The sequence below is a fragment of the Tetrao urogallus genome, assembly GCF_951394365.1.
Source record: "Tetrao urogallus genome assembly, chromosome: 1".
In the NCBI taxonomy this organism is placed as follows: Eukaryota; Metazoa; Chordata; class Aves; order Galliformes; family Phasianidae; genus Tetrao; species Tetrao urogallus.
This window is the reverse complement of record NC_136813.1, coordinates 83,380,454-83,406,699: the sequence shown is the minus strand read 5'-3', so window position 1 is coordinate 83,406,699 and position 26,246 is coordinate 83,380,454. Positions and strand designations below refer to the sequence as shown.

The 26,246-nt window shown below is 44.9% G+C and overlaps 1 protein-coding gene across 1 annotated transcript; it reads left to right on the top strand.

Annotated features, from left to right (window-relative positions):
* Window positions 1-13,023: 13,023 nt before the first annotated feature.
* On the top strand, window positions 13,024-15,927 carry RPL8 (ribosomal protein L8; the record flags this gene model as incomplete). The annotated part of the gene is made up of 5 exons (XM_079549228.1): window positions 13,024-13,161; window positions 13,893-14,034; window positions 14,472-14,690; window positions 15,370-15,485; window positions 15,728-15,927. 5 exons carry the CDS (start codon window positions 13,024-13,026, stop codon window positions 15,884-15,886), a joined length of 774 nt encoding a protein of 257 aa, XP_079405354.1. The 3' UTR covers window positions 15,887-15,927.
* Between the last annotated feature and the right edge of the window lie 10,319 nt (window positions 15,928-26,246).

Below are 26,246 nucleotides of genomic sequence, written 5' to 3'. Positions count from 1 at the left end.
CTGATATCTTAAGATATTTAATATCTCACTAGTTCTTCGCACTTTGTGGATGAATGGATGTTCCTTATCGTATAACAAAAAGACCAGTCTGGCATTCCTTATATTTTCAACAGGGCGTATTATGTGTTACAGCAGTACTCAGTGAGGAGTAATTATAGGGGACAGTAGGAAGTTAGCTCTTCAAATGGGCATTTCTTTGCATTGGAATACTTACCTATTTTGATGTCTAATGTTTAATTAGCACTATTCCTCTACAAATTTCTGCCGTGCAGAAACTTTTAAGTCGCTCTTAAAAGTTTTGTTCTGAAAATGGTGCATGTAAGGTATTTGAATCTTGAACCTGGTTTGTCTAGTAGTACTAATGACCTAGGGCAGACAGTGTTTAGATGGTAGCAAGCACCATGGCGGCACTTAGTAAATAATGAAATAAATCATGGACTTTGTTTCTGTTTAAACAGTGTGCTTACTCTCTTTGTATACCAGTCTTCTGGATCCTGCTCAACAGCCTCATTTGGATGAAACTGGATACTGTGCCAATTTTATTCCAGCTCCATTAATGTATGGCAACAATACAGACAATGCATTGGCTGACAAAGAACTCATACTCCTCCTCTGGATTAATGTGGTGAGGTTTTTGCAGTGGGGTGGCCTGCAAGAAGCCCAGCAGCTGCCCCATGTCAGATAACAGCCCTTGTAGGAGCAGCTCAGGCCTGAGCTGCAGCCCATGGAGAGCGATGTGCAGAGGGGCAGGAGGGCAGAGGGAGCTGCTGCCTGTGGGGAGCTGTGTGGAGCAGTGCCTGAAGCGTGGACTACATGGTACAGAGCTTGGTACAGTGTTGGAACAGTGCTGGGAGTGCTGCAGTGTGTGGAAAGCCCATGTGGGATCAGACCAGAAAGGATGACATCTCATGGGAAGGATCCACAAAGAGCAGAAGTACAGAGTGACCATGGAGGAGCAGAAGAAATGAAGCTTTATGGATTGACCGTAGCCCCCTTTCCCTGTTCCCCTGTGCTCATTGAGGGAAGGAAGTAGAAGTTGAGCCTGAAAAAAGGTGAGAGATGTTTTCAGTCTGTTTTTATTTCTTGGTGTCCTATTAATAATAGGCCATAAATATAATTAATCTTCCCCAGGTAGCCTATTTTGCTTGTGACAGTAATCACTGAATGTTGTCCCTGTCTTTCCCTCAATCCATGAGCTCTTCCATTGTATTTTCTCTTTCTGAAGAGAAGTGAGAGAGCAGCTTGATGGGCACCTAGTGACTTGCCAATGTTATCCTACCACAAAACAATAAAATCCCAAGTCCTTGAGCCTGCACTAACAGTATAGAATCATAGAATCACAAGATTGGAAAGGATCTACAAGATCATCCATTCCAACCTTCCTCCTATCACCACTGCTACCACAAGCCACTGAACCATGTCTTGTAGCTTCTCATCCAGAACATTGCCAGGGACAGAGACTCTATACCTCCCTGGGCAGGCCATTCCAGTGCGTGGCCTCTCTCTGATAGAAAAAGTGTTTCCTTATGTCTAATATCCACCAGGACTTCTAGTTTATGTGCAAGTAGATGAGTAAGGTGGAAAAGGAAAGTGATGAATGCATTCAAGGCAACAATTACAGCACATAGGAACCATTGTGTCTAACTCACTGCCCTGCTCTGGACTGTGAGATGTATTCTGAAAATGCAGTTACTCTACCAGTGATGGATGGGGTACCCAAGCACATGAGAGCCAATGTGAATTGGTGATGTGAAGAAAACTCACGCTAATTAACTGTTATAAAGTACAGAGTGGAGAGAAATTGGAAGAGTAAGTGTTAACTATGCTCTACAGTGTTGGCCTTCCAGACCCACCTGCAGGTGCAGAAGTGGAGGGTGGATGTGCTGTAGAGGGGAGCTGTGGGCTTCCCTTAGAAGAGCTTGAGAGCATTTCAGTAACCCCAGTGTAAGAGATGTCCCAGGAAAATCATACTGCAGCTGACTGCCTAGATTGCATATGTTTTTAATAGAAACATTGAAAATTGTTTCAAGATTGAGGCGCGTACATGTTAAATGTTGAGTATGAGCTGAGGAACACATAGGACTGTACTAAATTGGTTTTTTGTACAGGCTGACAAAACACTCAGGATGCATCCTAGTCCCAAGTGCTCCCATGAAAGCCCGGGTATCCTTGTACTCTCCAACTGCCAAATCAATCTTAAACCTTTAAGTGAGGTTGCTTAACTCTCAGTCTGATTTAATCACTTTTCCATCACGAATTGGCAAAGCTGAGAAATACTTTGTGGCTAGCTTCAGTGTATTTTATATCTGTGATATCTGTTCTTTTTAATTTTCAATGTATAACTGATAAAAAAATAATCCCCATATGCATTTATTGTGGAATAATAATACTTACAGGAATCAAAAGATTAGTACTATATGTCATCTTTATTGCAGAAGAAATTACACTGAGGAGCCCTGAGGTGGCCCGGAGAACAGGAAGGGACAACATCCAAAACTCCAGCAACCAGCGAAACAGGAATTAAGATATTACTCACCGAAGCCTCTACAAAACCAGACTAAAATGCAGTCGAAAGCCTTTGCCAACTCTGGAAAGTCTGCTATCTTAGAAGCAATAGCAGCCAGAGGGAATTGGGAAGGGATCAAGGAAGAGTGGGGTGGGAGACAAAATCTCAAAGACCACCGGGATGAGAGGTATTCACCACCGTAGACATCATCACGTGAAGGCAGGATGCCCTGTGGAGCCTCGATTGCCCAACAGAAGTTACTGTGTTGAGCAGAGGGTTTCCTGGTCAGAGTTTGGAGGAGGCCAAGCTAGGCAATCTGAGTCTGAACTGTTTGCTCTGTGATAGCAGCTGTAGCTCTACTGAGTGGTAAATGAGTGAGTAACGGCAAGCTGGCAGAGCTGAGGCTGCAGTAAGGGACACACATATCTCGATGGTTCAGGCATGCCCTGTGTCAGCCGTGAATTCTGCAGTTTGTGTTAATAAGTGGAGCATGCAAGTTGTCTGCTTGCCATAGTGCGGGCGGCAGCCAGGCAGCCTGTGAAAATGGATGTTGTGGGGGCACCAAAACAAGGAGCTGAACATACTATCTCGAAAGAAATCTCTACAGAAAGAAAAAGGGAGATACCATCCTGCATGTCTGGGCTAGTGTGAATTCATCAGGCTTTGTGTTTGAATGGGATCCAGGTATAGTGTACAAGTAACTCCTGTTTGCTCTGCTTGACCTAAATCCGAGTTTTGCTTTGTCAGGTTCTGTCCGACGTGTGTTCTGTTTCCCTACTGCGTAGTAGCAGTGCTGGAGGCTGGGTGTTAGCATTGGCAATCTGATGATTCAATCACACAAGTATGAAGGCCATATTGTGGCAATAGGGAGGAAGTGAGGACATGTAACCTTACCATGTGTTTTGTGGTGGTCGAAAGTTTCAGTTCATGCTGAAAGAATTCTTACTTGTGAAGTTTCAAAAGGATTAAATGCAGACTGTCCTTGAATTCTAGACAGCAGTCAGGCACCACAAGCAATGTGCTTCTCTGCCAACAATGTGTTTGGGGATATAATGCCTTGTTCGGTTATTTATAAGCAGTCATTTTCTGGGATCAACACCTACCAGAGCCCAGCCATCCACTTCCACTGCCTCCCATTCCTTGGCAGCCATTCCTGCAGTAGGAATGCATAGGTGGTGAGAGTCCTTCAGCTGTCCTCATCTTCAGTTTCTCCAGTTTAGGGTCTTGGACTGGTAAGAGGAGCATCTGCTGTTTGAGACCCTGCCTTAAACAATCACACTGCCATAAATGAGTAAGTTTCCATTGCTACGAGTCAGGAACTGTAGCAGATAGGAAGACTGCCAGCTCTTGGATACCCACCTCTGGTTGGCCCACAAGAGGAAGTCACCTTGGCACAGAGTCTGTGGAGACACCAAATCCTACTCACTTCTGATCATAGAATCACAAGGTTGGAAATGACCTATAAGATCATCCAGTCCAACCGTCTCCTCATCACTAGTGCCACCACAAGCACTAAACCATATCACGCAGCACGTCGTCCAGACGCCTCTTGAACACTGCCAGGGGCGGTGACTCCACCACCTCCCTGGGCAGCCCTTCCAGTGCCTGACCACTCTCTGGGAGAAATAGTTCTTCCTTATGTCCAACCTAAAATGTTGATGTTCACAACAGGTTTGAACTAAGCAAAGCACTTTACCCATGGACAGTGCTGAGATGCTGGTCATCTCAGAAGAAGTGAGCTTGGCTGTGAAGGCAGAGTGTGATATAATTGGTTGTGAGATATGAAGAGAGAAATCAGGCAACTGAAATTGCGTTTGGGTCCCAAATGTGGGTTGTGAGATTTTTTCCAGGTGGTGAAGACGTTCAGTATGCTACATGTTTCAGAGACTGAGGTTTGAAACCTAACTAAACAAATAATGAAAATATAAAAATAAAATTAAAAAAAGGAAGTGGAGTATTGTTGCTGTTTAACCCTGTTGGGCAGCTCAGCACCACGCAGCTGCTCGCTCATTCTCCCCAGGCAGGATGGGGGAAGAGAATTGGAAAGGTGAGCAAACCAAGGAATTCATTTACAGTTTCCCATTGCAAGTGGGTGTTCAGCCCCATCAGGAAAGCATGGATGTATAGGACATCCCTTTGGCTAATCTGGGTCGGCTGTCCTGGCTATGTCCCCTCCTGACTCCTTGTGCCTTCCCAGCTCCTCACTGTAGGGCAGTGTAAGAAGTGGAGATGTCCTTGGCTATTTGTAGCACGGCTCAGCAACAACTAAAATGTCGGCATGTTATCACTACTATTAATAGAATCATAGGATAATAAAATGGCCTGGGTTGAAAAGGCCCACAATGATGATCCAGTTTCAACCCCCCTGCTGTGTGCAGGGGCACCAACCACTAGGCCAAGCTGCCCTGAGTCACATCCAGCCTGGCCTTGAATGCCGTCAGGGATGGGGCATCCACAACCTCTCTATTTTCATTGCAAATCCAAACCACAGCATCATACAAGCCTCTACAGAGAATATTACCTTATCCCAGCCAAAGCATGACAAATATAAAATCTACAAACCAAAGACAAAAAAGGTCGCAACACATAGCAGAGAAGGGAGAAAAGCAACACTTTTGGTCTGATTAGGTGTAAAACACGCAATGTTCTCAAGAAGCAATGTTTTCTAGACAGCAAAATCTTAGTATGTGCTCCCCTTTGTGAATTGCACCACATAGATATACAAAGGTAGCCAAGCTCATATATCATGCGTGCAGGTGTCATTACAGTATAGCAGTTAGAATTATTACCACTTGAAGAAGAACAAGGAAATATTCATCAGACGACCATGGAGAAAGGAGATGGGGGAAGAAGTGGCTGTATCTTCACAATCCCCTATCAAATGTTAGTTCTAAATAAAAGTTCATTCTGTTGTAGATTGTTAGATGCCAAATAACAAGCCAAAAACAAATCTTGAAAGAAAGAAAATAATTGCCCGTGATACCTGGATCAATATCTCAGTACACAGTGCTCCAGGCAGAGAGGGTGCACAACATCTTTAGACGTTTAACCACTTGTATGTGTTTCCATGGGGAGGTTAGGCTTCCAGTGATTAGTATCATTAGTATCATAGTCAGTATTTTTATCTTAGCAAGCCCAAGATGTATTGTGGTTTAGGCCCCAGAACTTACCAACTCTACTGTGAGGGAACTAAGAGAAAAAATTCAAGTGCATTAGAAAATGAGGAGAGATTTTCCAAGGATCATTTATGAAGCATCCTCTTTGCTTGTTGGTTTCTACTAAGCACAAAATAAGTCAATGTCAGAACAGTGGTGATTAAACTGGGTTAAGTTGACGTGATCATGCTGAATTATCCACGTCATGAAAAATTTCACTGACAGGGAGGAAATGGCCACACAGATCCCAGCAAGGTCTGCCGAAAGATATGTAAGCTTGCTCCTCTCCTGGCAAAAAAGCCCTACACAGGATTCGTCTGGATGCCTCAGACTCACTTTCAATTTTAGGATGAGAGTGAATAGCCTTAAGTTGCTCCAGGGGAGGTTCAGGCTGGATAGTAGGAAAAATTTCTTCTTGAAGGGAGCAGTGAGGCAGTGGCACAGGCTGCCCAGGGAAGTTGTGAAGTCACCGTCCTCGGAGGTGCTCATGAACTGTGTGGATGTGGCACTGAGGAACATGGGCAGTGGGCCCATGTGTGATGGGTGGTAGTTGGACTGGGTGATCTTAGATGTCTTTTCCAACTGTAATGATTCCCTGATTCTATGAATTATCTTCTTGGAAATCAGTCGTCCCATCATTGCTCCCACTTGCATGGCTCACTCTGCATCCACATTTGCTGGATTTTGGAAGCTTCCCTGAAGACACTGAGGCAAGCAAGCTTCCCTAACAAAGTCTTCAGTGATTCACCCAATCAGAGTATCTGACTTACATGGGCAACTTCTGTGTGATTTCTGCAGTGGTCGGATGCTCTGGAGTAGCTCTGGAGTAGCACTTGGAGTGGATATATGCCCAGGTCACCTGCTCCCAAGCACGGCCCCAATTTAAGGCCACCATCCACTTTGTAATACTACCACATAGAATTTGAAAGCATTTAGGAACTGTGGCAATCGCTAAGAAAGAAGTTGCATTTTACTGTGGGGACCAGGGCTTCCTGCTGGCCAGCAGCCAGGAGCTGGCTTCATCTCCGAGTGCTCCCTGTGCATTCTGCTCTGCTGCCCCACTCCATGGAGGTGGTGCAGCAGATACCGTGCCACAGACCTCTCTGTGTACCCTTTGCCTCTCCTCAGTGCTATCAGAGTACTGCCCCGGGGAGCCTGGACTGAGACATGTGCTTGTGTGTGTGCGAGCACGTGCGTGTGTGTGCGCCTGTGCACACACAGCTGTGTTTGTTTTCTGCTGGATATAGGAGAAAACAAGATTATTTATGTTCTAATAACTGTGTGTTCCCTGTGTGAACTATTTTCTGCTCTGATTTATTGTTCTCTCTCGGCCTGCCCTCAAGCATTGTTCTTATATTTGGAGCCGGTCACACTTTTTTCCATCTGCAAATGGAAATCTTAAATGGCGTATTAAATAACAATTGAAAAACAAAACAACAACAACAAAAAAACCAAAACCAAACCAACAAAGATTTGGAGGAAGGAGGAGTTTCATTCCTCTGTTTTCCCATTATTTTTTCCTCTCATCTTTCCTTTTACGCTTTCTCCCACCTACCCTTTTGCCCATTTTTTCTCTGAAAGGAAGGAGCTTTTCTCCCTTATGCTTCTCAGGAGTTTTGACTCAATCTCAGACAAGTTTTCGTGCAGTCTGGGTAAAAATTCTTTTAAAGTCTTGTCTTTAAATCTTTCTCCTTTACTCAGTGTTTTAAATTCTCCTCACTAGCTCAGAGTCTCATTCTTTTTTGAGGCATGAAATCCCCCCAGCTCTATTGCCTACACAGCAAAAGGAACACGAACAAGGCAAGAGACTGTAAAGAAAAAAACAAGAGAGAATAACAAAAATTTGGCTAAGAAAAATGAATCATCCAGCATTATGCCACAAGAAAACAAAATCCAGAATGTATGTATTTCTTCCTTTCTTATGGGCCATATCTATCAAGCAGGATAAAATCTCGTGCTATTGTATTTGTTCTCTAAACTTGAGGCACAAACTGCTTTGTATGTAGCCTCCAGGGATGTTGTCACCACACAAGTGCTGTCATTAAAGTGTTGGTAGGAGGTCCATTAGGAAATGCCAGGGCTGGAGGGTCTTTTTAGGAAAAGCAACTAATGCACAAGTCTGGAAGAACAGCTGGGTGCTCGTAAATTAGGAGTCTTTAGGAGGTCTACCACACATCACTGTAAAACTGCAAGCTTGCTAGAGTTTTTTGAGTTCATTGCTCCAGATATGCTCCATGTCCTCCAGCTTTTCTATCTGCTTCATGCTAAGCCTTTCTGTGGCTGTAAGCCTCTGCCAGTTAACTCCCTAATGTCCCAGTGCTTCTCTGTCTCTCCTTTCAGTTCTCTTGGTTTCTTGGTACTGTTTTGATCCCATACCTCAGCTGCTCAAGAGGAAAGAAAAGTAGCTTAGAGGATTCCTCCCCTCTTCCATCAGCTGCCCCTCATTAAGAAAAAATGCGTATCCAGATGTGAAACTAGAACCAAGCCTCCTGGAGTTCAAGGAGCATTTGGACACCACTCTCAGATACAGGCTTTGGAATTTGGGTGGTGCTGTGTGGAGCCAGGAATTGGACTCAGTGATCATTATGGGACCCTTCCAACTTGGCATATTCGGTGGTTCTGTGATTCTATGAAAAAAATAACTATAAATTATTAACTCTGCAATACCTTCAGTGTTAAGACTAAAAGAAAGACTGAAACTGAAATAATGTGAAAGTCTTGTTCTGCCCACTGTTCCAGAACAGTGAATTCTGAGGTTTTCTGATCCTGAAAAATCAGGTGCTTTTGGGTAGAGGCCTCTAGAGGTCACCAGCACATAATTAATAAGGCATAGCTAAGCACAGATACGGAGTGTAAATTGCTTTGTTTCGATGGAGACTTTAAACCTCTCTGTGTCCCCTCTCACAAAGAATCCAGACATCATTAAATAGCAAATAACATCAGGTGCCAGAAAAACCATAACCTCCTGGACAAACTTCACTGTATAGAAGTCAGGTCCCTTTGGTGTAGGAAAGCAAGTCACCACATCAACATCTCCTGTCAGACTCTCACCTGCACAATTCTGCAAACAAAACCTGCCCTGGAGTCTGGGCTCTCTCGTGCCCCAAATCTGTAAGCCCAGTAAATACTGTGAGTGTCACCAAACCATGAAGTATGCCAGTTCTTTCCCTAGCACTGGTGCAGGAAAGCAGTGACTCAGAACAGAGCACAGGCTGCACGTGCACATTAAATAATTGGTAAAGACTTTTCTACTTTTCTTTTTACCTTGTGACTTATTATCTGAAGAGGCAAAAATCCCCGTAAAGAGTAAAGTTGCCTTCCAGGTCACTTATTTCTACAGAGAAGGTTTAGAGAGAAGCTACAATTTAATTATGATTAAAAGGTTGCCATGAGGCCAGAGGCCTCATCTACTTCACGTAAGAGCAGAAGGAAAAGCTCAAGTAATTTTCCTGAGCCCTCTCCACGGTTTAGGAATGAAGCAGGCTGCAGAGGAGGGAGCTGGGGACAGCTGAGGAGAATATTTATTACAAGACAGCAAACAGAACCCAGTCCTTTCTGGAGAAGCTCCTCTGGAAAGAGCAAAGGTATTTATTTTGGGGCAGCCACTGGAAGGGAGGCCTGTGGTGTTTCTTGCACAGGCTTTTTTTTCTCCTCTGAAAAGCCAGAAGAGTTGAACATAGCCAAGTAACCTGTGCCTTGTGGGGTCACTACAGGCAGCGTAGGGGCACAGAGCTCCTTTGCTGTCAGATACGGGGTACTGCTAACCCAGGGCAGGGAAATTTTTCTGAATATGCAGCAGGAAACAAGAAGTTGCCCCTTCAACAGACTGTGCAGCCACTTCCATCTTCCTCTGTGGTCCTGCCTTGGCTCAGTGGCAGCAGGTGCTTTGCACCCCTTGTGTCCTGCTCTGGGAGTAGTGCAGTAATAGGATCGCCCTGAGCATGCTTGCTGAGATTAGCACACGTTATTTTTGCAGGCTGGGACTGTGATGCTGCAGCCTGTTTGGAGTCTATGTGTCGGTTCCTAATCCCAGGCAAAGCCCTACAGAGGGCATCAAGGCCACAAACAGAGGAATGTACCCACCTGGGTTATTTGCATTGGGGCACATCAATCTCAGAGAGGAAACGTTTATAAGAGTCTTACAGCCATCCCTTATGTTCCTGCTTTTCACTTGAGAGAGATGCACAAATTAATTAGGGGCTTCTCTTCTTCTCAGTTCTCTTTTCAAAGCAGGGTCCCACAGAACATTTGCTTCTCCTTCCTCCTCTCCAAACAGCAGTCTCATCAGAATTTCTCCCTGGCTGCCATCTGTAACAAACAGAACACCACACCTTTTGCTATTTACAGTACAGTTAACCTTTAGCAAATTAACCTGTGACCATCATGAAAGGATTAAGGCAACACACCTTTCACTTGTTCCCTCCGTGCAAGTGGTGCACTGCATTTGCAGGATCAGGGCTGTATTTTTTTGTTGTCTATACTGGCAAACTGACCAGCAACAGGGAGATACACATTGAGAGGCTCTGAGAGACATGATCCAATGGAAGCAGCCCTGGCCTTCCTCAATGTGTTTGTGTTACCCCTCTGCTGAGTGGTAATGAATTTGTGCAAAAGAATGTGGGGCCATGCCCCGGCCACCTCAGCTTCATCTTGTAGCTTATACAGCCAAAGAAGGAAGTGGCTGCCAAAATATCAGGCTGTGATGCACAGCAGCAGTGGTCAGGACACACAGCCTATCTTGCCTAGCACTGTCAGATCAGACCCAGATTTCTGTGTGTGCATCCAGGAGGAATAATGCATGCGCAAGGAGGCCAAAGCTTCTGGAAAGCCTTAGACTTCTGGCCCTTGCGTAGCCAAGTGGATCTGTGCAGATGCAGTGGACATGCCCAGGTTATCTGGACAGCTTCCCTCTTGCTGCCTGGCCTCTGGGAGCAATCAGGCAAATGAGCAAGTTCCTCAAATTCCAACACAGAGCTCTGATAGAAAAAGAAGCCTTCTCCAGGGGAATCCTGCCTCTGCTTCTCTTCCCACACAGCTGTAACTCCTGGCAGAGAGGCAGGGCAAGTAGTAAAGACAGTAATGTCTTCAGCCAATGCAGCTGCAACTGCCAGAGTTAATGTCCAATGTTCGAAAACCTCAGGACTCAAAGCTACAGCAGGGAATGACCACAGAACAGAGGCACTCAGACTGGCAGGTAAAGTTTTGTTCACATGATCAGCAGCTTTGTGTCTTATACTATCCTTCCAACATAGGATTGTTCCACTTTACCTCTGCCACCTCCTCCTCATGCAGCAAAGTCACCAACAACGAGACAATTTCAGCCCAGGGAATAGGATTTTGGGAAACAGCTTCTCTTCAAACCACAGCACCTCCACCTCCTCTGTGTCCTAAAACTTCAGCAGAACAGTAATTGTTGGTAGGCACTTCTGTTTCTTTAGCACCAAGATTCAGATGGTATCACAGAGCAACACTCTTCGGACAAACCCTGCACAATTCCTTTGCTTGCAATTTGATGTAAACTACTTCTTTACGCTTCTTCAGATGAGTGAGCATTTGAAGTTATTACAAGTTAAACAACATATTTAACCTTATTGTGAGTTCAGCCCAAGCGTGGCTGGGTCAGGGAACACAATTCTGTCATTCCTTGATGATAAAGTGTTTACCTAAGATGTCTTTTACACCAGGAGAATGGTTTGGACTAGAGAGGGATGGCAACTGTGGGCACGAAGCGTGCTCTGACCAGGCAGAAACACAGCCTGAGGTGCTGCAGCGAAACAAATGAGTAACAACAGTTTATCACTGCTGAAAGGAAAGGCTCAAACAGCATCTTTTGAGGCAGTGAGCTCCCAGCTCTTCACACTGTCACGGTACAGACATTTGTATCCACGTTCAGAATAGCCAAATAGCTGGTGGGGAGGAACAAGGGACTGGTCTGCTTTCAGACTCACCCTCCATGTTACAGCACTGTCTGAGCAGCGAGGTGTCCAACCAAGCCCATGATATAATTGAAGGTTGCAATTTCCTGGTGATAGCACTGCAAGACTACACTGTGAATTAAATAATAATGAAATGAATACACAGTATAGTTGATACCGGACAATAAAATGAATGAGTGTAGTAAATAATTACACAACCGTGTATCTTCTTGTGTAATTGATGACCAAATCCTTACTTAATTTGCTGCGCAGAACATGAAAGAGGAGTGACCAAGGTAACCTGCTGTTGATAATATGGGTATTATTTGGAAATTCAGGTTGTTCTTTAGGGCTCTGATTCTTGACCAATTCAGTAGCAAAAAGCTACTGAACAACGCAACTAAAGCCAACAGGAACCATAAATCAAAGTCTCAAGTTGTGCACACCATATGAGTCAGTATGTTTGTGGCAGTATGTCAAGTTGTGATACGTCATACAGGGCTTCAGGGAGCAAGCACATCATCTGCTTGCAGGGGTCACCACCCCTGCAAGAGCATCCATAGCCACTGCAGCTAAGTCATAGATGTAGAACCACACAATCATAGACCCCTAAGATCATCCAGTCCAACCATCAGCCCATCACACCGTGCCCGCTGCCCATGTCCCTCAGTGCCACATCCACGCGGTTCCTGAACACCTCCAGGATGGTGACTGTACCAACTCCGTGGGCAGCCCGTGCCACTGCCTCACCGCTCTTCCTGAGAAGAAATGTTCCCTAACAGCCACCCTGCTCCCACAGGAACAGTGGCTCGGAGCCCTCAGCACTCAGACGTTCTGCCCGTTATGAAGGATGGCCATGCTGGTGGGAAGGCTTAGCTGCTACATTGGTGCTTACAGTCAGTTCAAAGCCAGGGGAGCAATCGCTTACTTAAGCCTACAGCAGTGAGCTTTTTATTCATTCACAAAGAGCCAACCAGTAACAAAACAGACTCCTAAGCTCCGCTATCACACAGCTGAGCGTACAGCCGTGCAGCCACTGCCCCGCCCCGCCCGCGCCGCTGTCCGCATAACCTCACAGCCGGAAGGGGGGGGAAGGGGGGAGGAGCATGCGCGTGAACAGCTCCGCGCGCTCGGTTGCCAGGAAGTGACGTCACACCAGCGCGACCAGCAGCTGCCCTCGGCGCGCCGGAAGGGCCTTGGCGCCGCGGTGACGTCTGCGTTTCCTTCTTTCCCAGCGAGGCCGCAGCGCAGGTGGGTGCTGTTCCGCCGCGTTCCCCTATCCGCCGCCATCCGCGCTTTGGCCGCGGCGGAGCCGCCGCTTCTGCCTGTCCATGTTCTTCTCCGCCTGTCATCTCTCTGTTCCGGGGAGGGACGGGGGGAAGGGCCGCTTCGCTGTCGCCGGCGGTAACGCCCGGTGTGGCCCCGCGGTTTCTTCCCGCAGAGCGCCATGGGCCGCGTCATCCGGGGCCAGAGGAAGGGTGCGGGCTCCGTCTTCCGCGCCCACGTGAAGCACAGGAAGGGCCCGGCCAAGCTCCGCGCCGTCGACTTCGCCGAGAGGCACGGCTACATCAAGGGCATCGTGAAGGTAAGAGGGGAAGGGGGTTCTGCGGGCTTCCGCAGTGAGCAGTGGGCCCCAAAACCTGCGATCCCGAAACCTCACCTGTCTGAAGGGACTGAAGTGCTGTCGGTTGCTCTCAGAACTTACTCTTGTAGGCTGCTGACGTCTTCTGGAATCGATTCTGTCACTTAGGAGCTGTCTGTAATGCAAGAAACGGGAGTGAGGGAGTTGTGCTGATAGTAGAATGCACTTTAAAGAAAGAATCTTTGTATGTACAGCCCACTGGGACAAGGTGGTGCCTTTTGTTTGGGCTGTGATGATACTTAAAGGTGGAGTGTTGCACGTACTGGTCAGTTGTCAGTGATGGAGGCTCTGATCAGCAGCATGGTGCCCATGCCCAGTTGGGCACCCCAAAAATGCAACCACCTCCTCACCCCTTCAGAGCAAGGTCATCTTCAGAGCACAGAAGGAGATGCTTTGACATTTAAACAATTGAGTTTGACGAGAAAAAATTGGAAGTTTAGAAACACTTACAAACTTGAGTTACTGTTCTGTGATAGAGGTAGGTGAGGTGGTGTTCTTACACATGAATTTATTTTCAGTTTACTTCTGGAAGAATCAAGATCGCCCTAAAAAGGGGGGCTCCAAGTGGAAATTACTTTAAGAGCAATCATCTTCAGTTTTTGTAATCCTTGGATTTTTGTTGAACCTGTGACAAATTCTGTATCCTGTTCCAAAGCACGTCTTTATTCCCACAGGATATAATTCATGATCCTGGTCGAGGTGCTCCCCTTGCCAAGATAGCATTCCGTGACCCGTACAGGTTTAAGAAAAGGACCGAGCTGTTCATTGCTGCTGAGGGTATCCATACCGGTCAGTTTGTTTACTGTGGCAAGAAAGGTGAGTGAAGACTAAACTTGGGTTGCCTGAGAGGTTTCAGGAGGCTTAAAGCAGCTGTTGTCTGAATACACAGTATGGGATGCTGAGGTGCTGCTGGGAGCCTTTACAAAGGCCATAGCTTTACTTACTGTAAGTGGACATGTTTCCTTCTGGGAGATGGAAGTCTCCTCATGCAGCCTGTTTCAGCAAGCCTGACTGCAGTGCTGTCAAGTGTTTGGATTGTTTTAACTATACAGGCAGTTCTTGCCCGCCTTTATGTCCCAGTGGATGTTGAAACTTGGGTTGCAACTCAAATAAGCGCCCCTACCTATTGGTATGCGTATGCATGTATGCAGTGCCCTTCTGTGCACAGGGAGCCTTGTTAAATAGAGTTGTGGCTGGAGTAATATCTGGGAGCCTGACTGAAGCAGCTGGTGCTCTGTGATTGCTCTTTGCAGCTCAGCTGAACATTGGCAATGTCCTGCCTGTTGGCACCATGCCGGAAGGCACCATTGTGTGCTGCCTGGAGGAGAAACCTGGTGATCGTGGAAAGCTGGCCCGTGCTTCTGGCAACTATGCTACCGTTATCTCTCACAACCCTGAAACAAAGAAAACCAGAGTGAAGCTGCCCTCTGGCTCCAAGAAAGTGATTTCTTCTGCCAACAGAGCTGTTGTCGGTAAGCAGGGATAACTAGGAGCTTGTCTTTAGCTGAGCTGATGTGCTGCTCAGCAAGTTGTCAAAACAGGCCCTGTTTCCAACACTAGCTAGAGAGCAGTGTGATTTAGAGGTGTATTTGTCTAGATGCAGATACTTAGATATGGTCTTTAGACAGATGTCTAACTTGTGTGGTATACCTGCTTTACTTTTGGTAATGGAACTTGTTGGATTTGGGGATGCTTTGAGCTAGTGGGAGAGCAGAAAATAAGTGCTGTTTGCCCTCAAGTGATTAAAGAATTGCTGAGCTTGTAAAATCTGCAGATGGTGAAAAGTTAGGGGAAAAAAAAAAAACAACAATTAACTGATGGTTTAGTGCTGAAGCTGCTATGGATGTCATCAGTTAAAATGAAATTGAAAGCCTAACAATGAACAGCAGTACCATTATCAACATCAAAGTTCAGCCTATGGTCTCTTCACCTGACAGAGCTCTTAGTGTGCAGTTGGCTGGATGACTTGATCCTGTGTGTGGCGGCTGGAAAACACTGGTTCAGACAGACAGTTTGGATTATTTGAGGGTGGTCTCTGTAAGCTTGTTCTTAAGATTGAATATTTGTTAGGAGTTGGTTTTGTTTTGAGGCATTTTCTCCCGCATCTTGCCTGTTGCACCTGCACATCACTGTTGCTGTGGTATATTTCAGGAATCGTTGCTGGTGGAGGTCGTATCGACAAGCCCATCCTAAAGGCTGGCCGTGCCTACCATAAATACAAGGCAAAGAGAAACTGCTGGCCGCGTGTCCGTGGTGTGGCCATGAATGTGAGTCGTCACTTTGCTTTTTTATGGCTTAAAAAGGATTTGCTTGGCATGGTAGGGGCGTGGAGTATCACAGGGCAGGCTGCCAGATGTCTTTTTAATTAGGGTAGCTGTATGTGCTTGGTAGGTACCGTGCTGTGTCACAAATGAAGCAGTTGAAGTTCTTGTTCCCTCAAATCAATTTATTGCTGCTAAATGATAGCTTTGTTGTACGGATTACTTGACTTCTACTTCCTTTTCCACAGCCTGTAGAACATCCCTTTGGTGGTGGTAACCATCAGCACATCGGCAAGCCTTCAACCATCAGGAGAGATGCTCCTGCTGGGCGCAAAGTTGGTCTCATTGCTGCTCGTCGTACGGGCAGACTGCGTGGAACAAAGACTGTGCAGGAAAAGGAGAACTGAAGACCCAGTATGGAGCCTAAAGAATAAATTTTTAAAACTTAGCTTGTGTGATGTTCAAGTTGTCTGTTGTTAAAGTGCTGCTGAAAACGGGGCTGAAGTTCAGAGGAAGGTTTGAATGGGGATGAGGTAGTTTTTTCCACACCACACTAACCCCTAAAAAAGCAGGTCAGGGATTCTTTCAGCCATTGCTTTCACTCTGTAAGCAGAGTTAGAGCCTGGAATGATAGTCTGTGTAGGTGCTCTCCTGTCCATATGTTCAAGCACCCTCAGTAAATTCGCAGATGACACCAAATTGGCTGGAAGCGTGGATCTGCCTGGGGGTAGCGACGCCCTACAGAGGGATCTGGACAGGCTGGAGAGCTGGGCTGGAGCCAATGGGATGAGTTTCAACAAGGCCAAATGCCGGGTCCTGCACTTCGGCCACAACAACCCCAGGCGACGCTACAGGCTTGGGGCGGTGTGGCTGGAGGACTGCGTAGAGGAAATGGACCTGGGGGTATTGATTGATGCTCGGCTGAACATGAGCGGACAGTGTGCCCAGGTGGCCAAGAAGGCCAATGGCATCCTGGCTTGCATCAGAAACAGTGTTGCAAGCAGGAGCAGAGAGGTGATTGTTCCCCTATATTCAGCACTCGTCAGGCCGCACCTCGAGTACTGTGTCCAGTTTTGGGCCCCTCACTGCAAGAAAGATATTGAGGCCCTGGAGCGTGTTCAAAGGAGGGCAACAAAGCTGGTGAGGGGTCTGGAACACAGGCCATATGAGGAGAGGCTGAAGGAGCTGGGAATGTTCAGCCTGGAGAAGAGGAGGCTCAGGGGAGACCTCATTGCTCTCTATAACTTCCTGAAGGGAGGTTGCAGTGAGCTGCGGGTCGGCCTCTTCTCTTGTGTCATTAGTGATAGGACCAGGGGGAATGGTTTCAAGCTACGGCAGGGGAAATTCAGGCTGGACATGAGGAAGTATTACTTTTCAGAAAGGGTGGTCAGGCACTGGAATGGACTGCCCAGGGAGGTGGTGGAATCACCGAGCCTGGGGGTGTTCAAGGAAAGACTGGATGTTGCGTTGAGGGACATGGTTTAGTAGGAGCTATTGGGAATAGGTGAATGGTTGGACTGGGTGATCTTTTAGGTCTTTTCCAACCTTAGTGATTCTATGATTCTATGATTCTATGAAGGGGATTGTCATTATTGACACTAGCCTAGGTACATGGCTGTATGCCTGACAAAGCTTTTCTAACCAATCAAGAAATCCTTTAAGCACTCAGTTCAATCCGTCCATCTTGCCAAAATCATTTAAAGGCACTGATTCTTCCGAGTTCAGTGGACTCCAACATTGTTTTCTGTCTCATAAGAAAAGCTGTTGTCTTACGAAAGGGCAGCTTTGATTTTTTTTATTGTGGGGGAGAGGTTCAGGGGCAAGAAATGAGGTAGAAAGAAGTTGTTACTGCAAAATAGTTGAATCTCAAGGCTTTTCTCATTTGGCCTTTGGAAAAGTAAAGCTGTCAACATACCTGAGACTGAGGTTCTCAAACAAATTTCCAGTCCTGTTTTGCTACCTTGGCGTTGTGTCCAGGCTGGTACGGACTTGCTTGCAGACTTTCACACTTTCACACTTTTTCTCTCTGTCAGTAACAGCTCTTCTATAGCTGGACCTGGTCCCAGAACAGGTGCCAGTTCCTCTAAGCCAGGTGCTCCTGGAACACGGTGATGATGATCCTTTGAAAGATACGACAGTGAGACAGAATCAAAAAAATGTTTCATCAAGAATCTTTCCCTTTGAGTGTAGAGCATTTCACATACAGCAGTCAGTTATTCCACTGGTCCTGAAGTAAGAGAGCCAGACCTCAAGGAATGAAAAGTGAGGAGTATTTTGATTTCCACCAACAAATGCTGTCTCCCAGGCTATCATAAGAAAAGAACAGTTTTCAGTGTTCCAAAGACTAACGTGGCAAGATACAAGTTAAGAATTAAGTTTCAGAATCTTCAAGTACGTTGAAAGCTTGCTTGCATGAGAGATTCTGATAAGGCTGTTGGTTTAAAGAACTGGTGGCACTATTTGCATTAAATACACCCAAACGCGCCTCAGAATCCATGGTTTCCAGCCATGTTTGGATTTGTTGTCCCCATGTTTTCTGGGGAAGGTTGGTTTCTCCCTTTTTGGCTACTGTCAGATGTTCACAGCCAACAGGTGGAAAAATGGGGCAATAAAATAAAGTACAAGAAAACTGCACGCATAAATACTGTTGCTGAAGGCAGCTACAACTATGTTTAATGTTGACACACAGGATGCAATGCTAAATTTCACTTTAAATTCACACGTTTGAGGAGTCTGTAGACTTGATTCCATTCTCTTAACGAACTGAGGAACAATTGCCCTTACTGCATGCAGTGAGGTTGGACTTATGTCTCCAATTTGTAGCAAACTTTCTTAATACAGAGGCCTCAGCATGTACACAACACGTTCTAACTTGTGCTTTGGCAGGACGCCTGGAAACAAAAGCCAGAGTTGTGAAACATCCCCGGGTATTGATTTCACACATTACCCCATGATGGTGTCAAACAGGGAGTTCACGCTGGGTGAGCAAGGCACCATTAGACACATCTACTGAAAGGTTTGCTCTGCACACAACCGGGGGGGGGGGGCAGCAACGCGGCTGCTGAGGGCAGCACACCCTTCTGCTCCCCATCCAGCACCAATACCCCCAGTGCTGAGGTGGAGGGCTGCCTGCGTGCTGCTGAAATGGGCACCCTCTGTGCTCCTGCCTGCACTGAGGAAGCTTCAATACAAAACTCTTTGGAATGTCAATCGGCAAAATAAGCAAGAGCTTTGAGTGGAAAAAAACACAGCACCCTTGCACTGCCTTGTGCTTCTTCAATCCCCACAGCACCTGCTTTCATATCGGCTCCTAGTAATCGTGTTTTAAATGTACATCATACAGAGCAGCTTCTCGCTTGCCCCAGCTGTTAAAAGTCTGTGATGGATCACACAGTTATTTGCTCATATAACTACAACACGCTGTCAAACATCAAATGCTACAGCCGTGCTCATTAGAATGAATAAGAAGGCAGCTGGAATCTCCAGTAATGATCAGCAGGCTCTGAAATCTTGAAGTGAAACCAATTGCTGGAAATATTTTAGGTGTTTGCTGCAACCTGCAAGGAAGGAAGGCTCCATATCCTGCCACACGAGGCAGAGAGGGAAAACAAGGAAATGCAAGAAAAACTGCAAGGCAGAGAAACATCAGAAAAACTGAGAGTTTAGGGAAAAAGAAGAAGGGTCCCTTCTTGTGCTGCCTGTATTAATATGCTTTCTTCTCCCAGTTGAGAACTGGGAGAACTTTCTTCTCCCAGCATGAGCCCCCGGGTGGCAGAGAGCTGTTGAGATCCATACAAGGTTCATCCAGAATTCTTACTGCTACCAACACCGTGTGTGCGCCCACTTGGATGGATTGCACTGGAGGAATGGAGAGCTGCAATCAGCTTGGGTGTTTAACCTGCTAATGTGGACGTTATCAACTTTTCAAAAATGATTATTATTTAACATTAGCGCTACAAATTCTCAGTAATTTCTCATTATTTTGCACTTGCCTGTCTTCAAAGTGAGTGCCAATAGCAGGGGTTTCCACTGGTTTTCCATTGTACCCACTTCCAATTCATTTTATGTGAAGGCCTTTGCTCTGAAAGCACAAAGCGACTGAGTAATTGGCACCTTAGGGAGGTGCTCAGTGCCTTCGTCAGCTCAAGAATCATGAATGTGTCCTGAATGAACACTTTCGCCAGGGAAGTGTCACCTGCAGAAACCTTTAGCTTTCAGCAGCCATGAAGATCTACCAACTGCTGGAGCATTTCCATGCAGCAAACCTCTTCAATGAGCACCAAGCAACCACACCAGTCTTAAGACAGCTGAACAGATTCTAAGGCCACAGGGAACCTGGCTGCTTTTCTGAGACCCAAGCTTCATTCTCCTGTCTTCATCACAGTCTCTTCCATTGGCAAGTTCACCGCATTATATTTTAATGAATTCAACACAAAACTTCTCCACTAGCCCATTCTTCAGTTAAGTCCACATTTTATTTATGGTTTGCTGTTGGTACTTCAATCAGATTTATATACATAGTCTAAAACCTACATCAAAATAATTTTGACTGCTCTGAAGCCGAGAGAAGTGACACAACTGAAGTTTCCTTCTGCATCTCTATGATAAGACTACATTCCAATAGCAGCTTTTCTGTTCAGATTGCAGAAGAAAGCCAGCACCGGGTGCCTCACAGACTCCAAGTGGAAGGGTTACACAGTTTTCTTGCGGCAGTTCAGTCTTACACACAACCGGGGTAGCAATTGGTAACATTCCTTTCTAAACGAACAATCAGGCCAACACACAGAGTAGTAGAATTCGTCATTACGAAACCCTCCCTTTCTGGGCCCCTCAACATGTCAGAATAGCTGGAAACCAGTTCACCTCCCTACAATTGCACTATTTAACCAATACCCATTGTGAAGTACTTTACGCTGACACACAGGATGGGGACGGAGGTAGCATGAGAGGCTGAGTGAAAGTGTTCCTGAGCCCATCCCAGGGTATTCCTTGTAAAGGTTCCTTAGTTTTAATGTGAGCACTCTTGAGATGGGGTTCAAATGATCCCAACAGGATCCTTGCTGCAGGAGGCAGGTATCACCCTTGGGTATTTCTGTGCTCCTGCCAGTCTGGCCCCCTCTTGTGCTCTTTGACCCACCTCAAGCAGCTCACAGGGGCTCTACAATGAACGTCAAGAGGTAGAAAGTATGGATAGAAAAAGCTTGAGGGGCCTCTCAGCCAGCTGGTCTGTATTTGCTGAGGGGATTCCACTCATCAGAACTCAGAGGAGAAAAACAGTAGGAAATGCTTTATATACCACCACTTCATCTCCTTCCTACTCACTCATGTCTCAGAGCTGGGGAAACTGTGGCTTATGGGGGGTTCGGGCTCTGCTACCAGGGGGGAAATCAGGCCAAATACAGTGTTACAGCTCCCCATGGGCATGAAGTAGCACAGCCTCTCCCTGCAGCAAAACATTCCCATTTCTGCTCTTCCTTCTCCTCCTCGTCACTCGGCATGAAGGTGAGATAGAATTTGTGATGCTCATGTTAAATCTTGAAGACTCAGTTTCTAAGTTTTCAGATTTACTTCCTGACTTTGAAGGATGCTGAAGCACTCATCAGACATTTAAATATCTAGTATACTGTGAAGTGGCCAAGCTTTCAAGCCAGCCCTCTTTTCCTAGTACAGACTCCAGCCAGCCCCCTCTAACAGTGCTATTCACCTGTAGGATCTTACTGCTCAGGACAGAAAACAGAGCAGAACAAAAATACACAATAAGCTAGAAGCTATTTGAAATCAAGACCACCATCAGCACCACAAAGCTTTCGTATCTCAATGAGTTGTGAGGAGATTTGAGAGACGACAAAACCCACCTGGCCCAGACCGGAGCTGCTGCCACAGAACTCAGAAAGGCTCCAAGTCAGGGAGGTTGGCTCATAGGAAGTAAGAAAGTAGTAACTAGGAAGTGATCCCAGCCATCCAGAACGACAAACTTGGTGTGAAAACACTGTGAGAAATTGAAATTATCAACTGGAATTTGAAGTTATGAATGAGAACGCAGCAGCCTTTCAATGATTAAAGCTACAAAAAAGGCTAACACCTTTAAAAGCTGCATCCACAGAGGTGTCGTGACGGAAAAGGAAGATTAACTGTTCTTCAGGTGAAACCACACTCATAAAGCATTCATTCAGTCCTGGTCATTTGATGAAGTCAGAAACAGCACATCGTAGCAATGGGAACAGGAATGAGGTGTAGGGAATTATACTGGAGGAAAACCAATTGTTTGAAGATTTTGCTTCAGTAAGGGCTGTGCGTGCATCAGGAAGCTGCAGACTGTGCAAGTGACACAGCTTAGAGCAATACAAACGGCTACTGAAATAGCAAGGGGGCAAGTTAAGAATAAAAAGTAATGTTATCCAACATCGCAGCTTGCAGACATAGGGAGGGAACTATCATGTTTTCTGCACTAAGTGCTCACCCACGGTTGGATTTTGTAGGACTTCACCAAACCTGTTAACTTCATCTCATTTTCAAGATTAGCCTGTTATTAAAACAAGAGGACACTTGCACGTTATTTCCAACATTAAAGAATGACACTTGTCACTTTAGAATTGTGCTGATCAATATAAGGCTATATTAAATTCATCAAAGGAAACAGCCTGTAGGTCTGATTCTACTCTCAAGAAGTGGCTTTAAGGAATTCTAAGGCTAAAAAAATCCAGAACTGGGTATTTAATGAAAAATTAGCCCTTGTGCAGGAGTGCTTTTCTCCTCCAGAAACTGGTTCTCCTGTGCTTGTTGGCAAGTCAGTGTAAATAAAGCAAGTAAGACAGCATACTGCCATCTCACACCAGTTTATGTGGGGTGCGCTGATCCTCACAGTACATCAACAATCAAATGCCAACATCAGCAGACCTCCAACAGATATCACTGAAATCCTTGGATCCTTTAGTCACTGCAGCCTGCATTGGAAAATGTGACTACAGGATAAGGATCTCTGAATTGGAGCGCTGGAGGCTCTGTCAGTGCACTTCTGAGAACAGCCTACTGTGCTCAAAGCTACGAGGGCAGGACTGGACACATTTACTGTTCATTTTAAATAAAATAAACAAGGCTATTTGGCATTTAAAAATGGCAAGTCCAAGTGAAGTTTTATACCTTAGAAACAAAAGGACAGTTACAGTACAAGCCTTAAAAAGTTACAGAGTAAAAAGTGACAGTGCTCAGACCGGGTTAAAGCCCTCCTGGTGCAGCACGACTTCCCGGTCTGCACGTGAATGCATTAACGCAGCAATCCCTAAAGACCAAAAGAAGGAAGAGGCAGTGAACACCCTTGAGCAGGTTTGAGGGCATACGCAGGGTGTGATGCTTGTGCTGCAAGGATCTTTACTGCACTGGTGTCCTGATTCTAGCCGCAAGTCCAAGGAAACGTTTGCTGTTGTCTTGCTCGAGAGATTACTTGCAAGAGGAACAGCAATCATGCACAAGGATACAGCTGGATTTCTTTCAACTTCTTGTTTATTACAGTACTGTTCCGCAGCATGCAGTGCTTACAAGATGTTTACTACTTGTCCCCCAGGAAACTTCTTTAGTTTTGCTCTAGAGAGATGGCAGGTTTAGACCTTATCCCCAAGACCTCATGGCTGTGAGAAGAGCACGACACGAATACGATGGAGAGCACAGGAGGTGAGAAGAAAGAGAGCCAATATTACTGCTGTCCTGCTTCACAGAACTCACCATTCTGGAGCGGGGCCACAAGCGACAGGAACTGCCACACTGCTGTGAGAAGAGCATCTCCCCCTCCCAAAACCTAAGGTACGTGCCTTTTACCTTAGGAGCAACTTGGCTTGCAGTGTGGACAAAGAAAGCTTAACTAAATATATTTAAACACCTACAACTTCTCTGCAAATTTCCTAACGTGCCACTTTTTCCTGTAATTTACATAACTAATCTTTAATTTCCCTTTGTTTCCACACAAACCACTGCTGTGAGCCTCACCGCAACGGCTACTAACCGAAACACACACCAACAAATGCACTGAGCCATTCTGCCATCACAGTTTATCAGCCTAATCATTCCTTCCAAAAGACTCGGAGGTAGACAGAAATTTATTGAAACTCAAAGTAAAATGAATTGCTACAGCAGCCAATTTTTGCCTGTTCAGCTTTGGCAGAATGGCTAATCTTGTTCTCTCCTGGAATTAAATATATATATATGTTTTGGAACCTTGGATGTTTTTCATGGTACATACGCCAAAACACAAGCGAGGAATAACAAAATGGCTGAGAAAGCATAATCATCATCATCGTCTTCACAAAATTTTCTCGTGTTCTCTCAAAATAAAGTCTTTCCACTCTGAAAATTAATATGAAATGGTGCTGTGGAACTTCATTTCTTTTTGGCTCAATCTCAGCGAGATACACTAGTTCTAAAGAGAGGATTTGACTTTCCAGAGCTGGTAGATAGGGAAAATTACAATTCTGCAGAATTCCAAACTGAGTTTTGTCCTCTTCTGCTTGCACGTTGCCATACAGCAAGGCTCTGTGCATGAAATGAGCTCTCGCTGAGCCCTGTGCAATCTCATTTGACAACGGGGTAACATGAGCGTGGGTGACCAATCTCTCCGACCAAAGCTTAGTACATTTACTGTTACACAGCAGCAACAAAGTTCCTTTCGTATATGGCAGTACTGCTTTTTCAACACTCAGAGTAAGAAGTGTTAAAAACTTAGATACTAAACAACAACAATCCAATTGTACAGAGGGAGAAATTCTGCTTGGTAAGGTTACAGATTTCCCACTACATCAAGCTACACATTCACCACCATATAACATCACTTACGAACGTTCAGTTTCTATGCACTGGATGTTACATCGTCAGGAACACGAGCATTTGCTTTACTATTTATTGGCTTATTTGCGGAAGACCAAAGATTCCCTAACAGCTGTCCTAAACAAACAGAAAACTGGAACTGGTGATGGGGGAATTCAATCTGTAGGCACTTTGAGGACTACTGCTTTAAAGTGTGCCGTCGACAATGAGGTACTGGGTGTCGCCAGAAAATGACCACTGCCAAAATGCTGCGACAGTCAAATGCATACGAAACTTTTTGCTTGTACAACATTTGTTAAATACAATTTAAAATTGTTTTGCCCAGAGTGAAAAAAAAAAAAACAAAAAACAAGAAAAAGAAAAGAGCATTGCACCTTTTACTGTAGCTGTTTAAAAGCAGCAGCTGCAACAGACAACGTAGGCTATCCTTCTTCCAAGTCACAAAGACACACCAAGTCCTCAGCTTGTCACCTGAAACATGACTGCTGCTGCAGTCACCTTCCGTTCAGGGGCAGGGATGTAGATGATTGAAAAAGTCACAGCCTTAAAATGTCACAGGTTTTACACGTCTCTACAATCATTGCACTATTAAAAGTGAACACATTTGGCAAGGCTGAACTAGAATATTATATATTTTACCTATATAGTAAAAAATACGTAATAATCACCTCTGAGATAGCTCGTTTAACAATTACTGGTCCAAATAAATAGGAACTATTTCAACATCAGTACTCAGGCCAGCAATTTTTGAGTTAAAACTTTCAAGAAGCGTTCCCAAACATAAATGGGAAAAAACTTTACCCAAATTTACTAAGTCCAGGTAAAATGGCATTACTAAAAAACTATGAAAAAATCTGAATTAACTTGAGCACTGAGAAAACATGGAAGCATAAAAGTGATCGTTGCTACATAAGCGTATTCTAAAATCTTCTGTGTCCCTAAAAATGCCTATGAATGCGCCTGCGACTGAATTTTCCTTGGTTCATTTCAAAACTACAGACCTTTAATTAGATAAGCAGCTTTGTTTCTATCAACTCATTTGTAAAAAACACCATCAAGCTTGTGCTCATTAAATATATATATGTATATATAAAAACATACAAAAAGTACAAGATAAATCACATTAAGAAACTTTTACAGTGTAATTGTCCTGATTATTTTATTCTGATGGGCCAATTTTTTATTTTCTCTTTTTTTTGTGTGTGTGTGCACAGAAATCTCAACGTGACTGTTGTTCCAGAACTCAGCACAGTGCCACTGCACAGAATCCTTTCTGTGCAGTCCATTAAAAAACAAAACAAAAAACAACAACAACAAAAAAAAAAACAACCAAAAAAAAAAATCAACACACACCACAGGACAAAACATTCTTCTTAAATCAAATTCTATTTGTGAATTCAGCAAAATAATTTCTATAAAATAAAACAGCAAAATATTTAAATAGTATAGGGTGGGCTGTATCTGTTTTGCAGGGGTATTTGGTTTTTAGACAGGTTCCAAAAAATTACACACATTCAAGTTACCAATTTTCATTTAAATACAGTATTTACTGATGCGTTTCTCGAAGTCTTTAAACAAATGTTTATTCTGGAATAGAGATACCTCAGAATTGTATTTGACTAACCAGTAGTTTCTCTTCTCATTAAACCCTGCTTCTAATGTTAAGATCTCCTGCATATGGATAAAGAGCTAAGACAATTCTCGCTTTCAAGTAGAACTGTGAAAGAGCAGAAAACCAGCAAGTTAACTTGGTGCAGTGGCACTCACAAGTACTGTGTGATTTTGTTGACTTCCACTTCACTGGGATGCAGTAGAAGGAAAGTGTTAGAAGTTTATCTAATAAGCTCTACCAAAGAAACAAAACAAGCACACCAAATACAGTCTATTATGCTCCAGGCATCCTGGCATAGCAAATTTTTGCATATTTGTTTTAAATCTTTTAAATTCCTATTA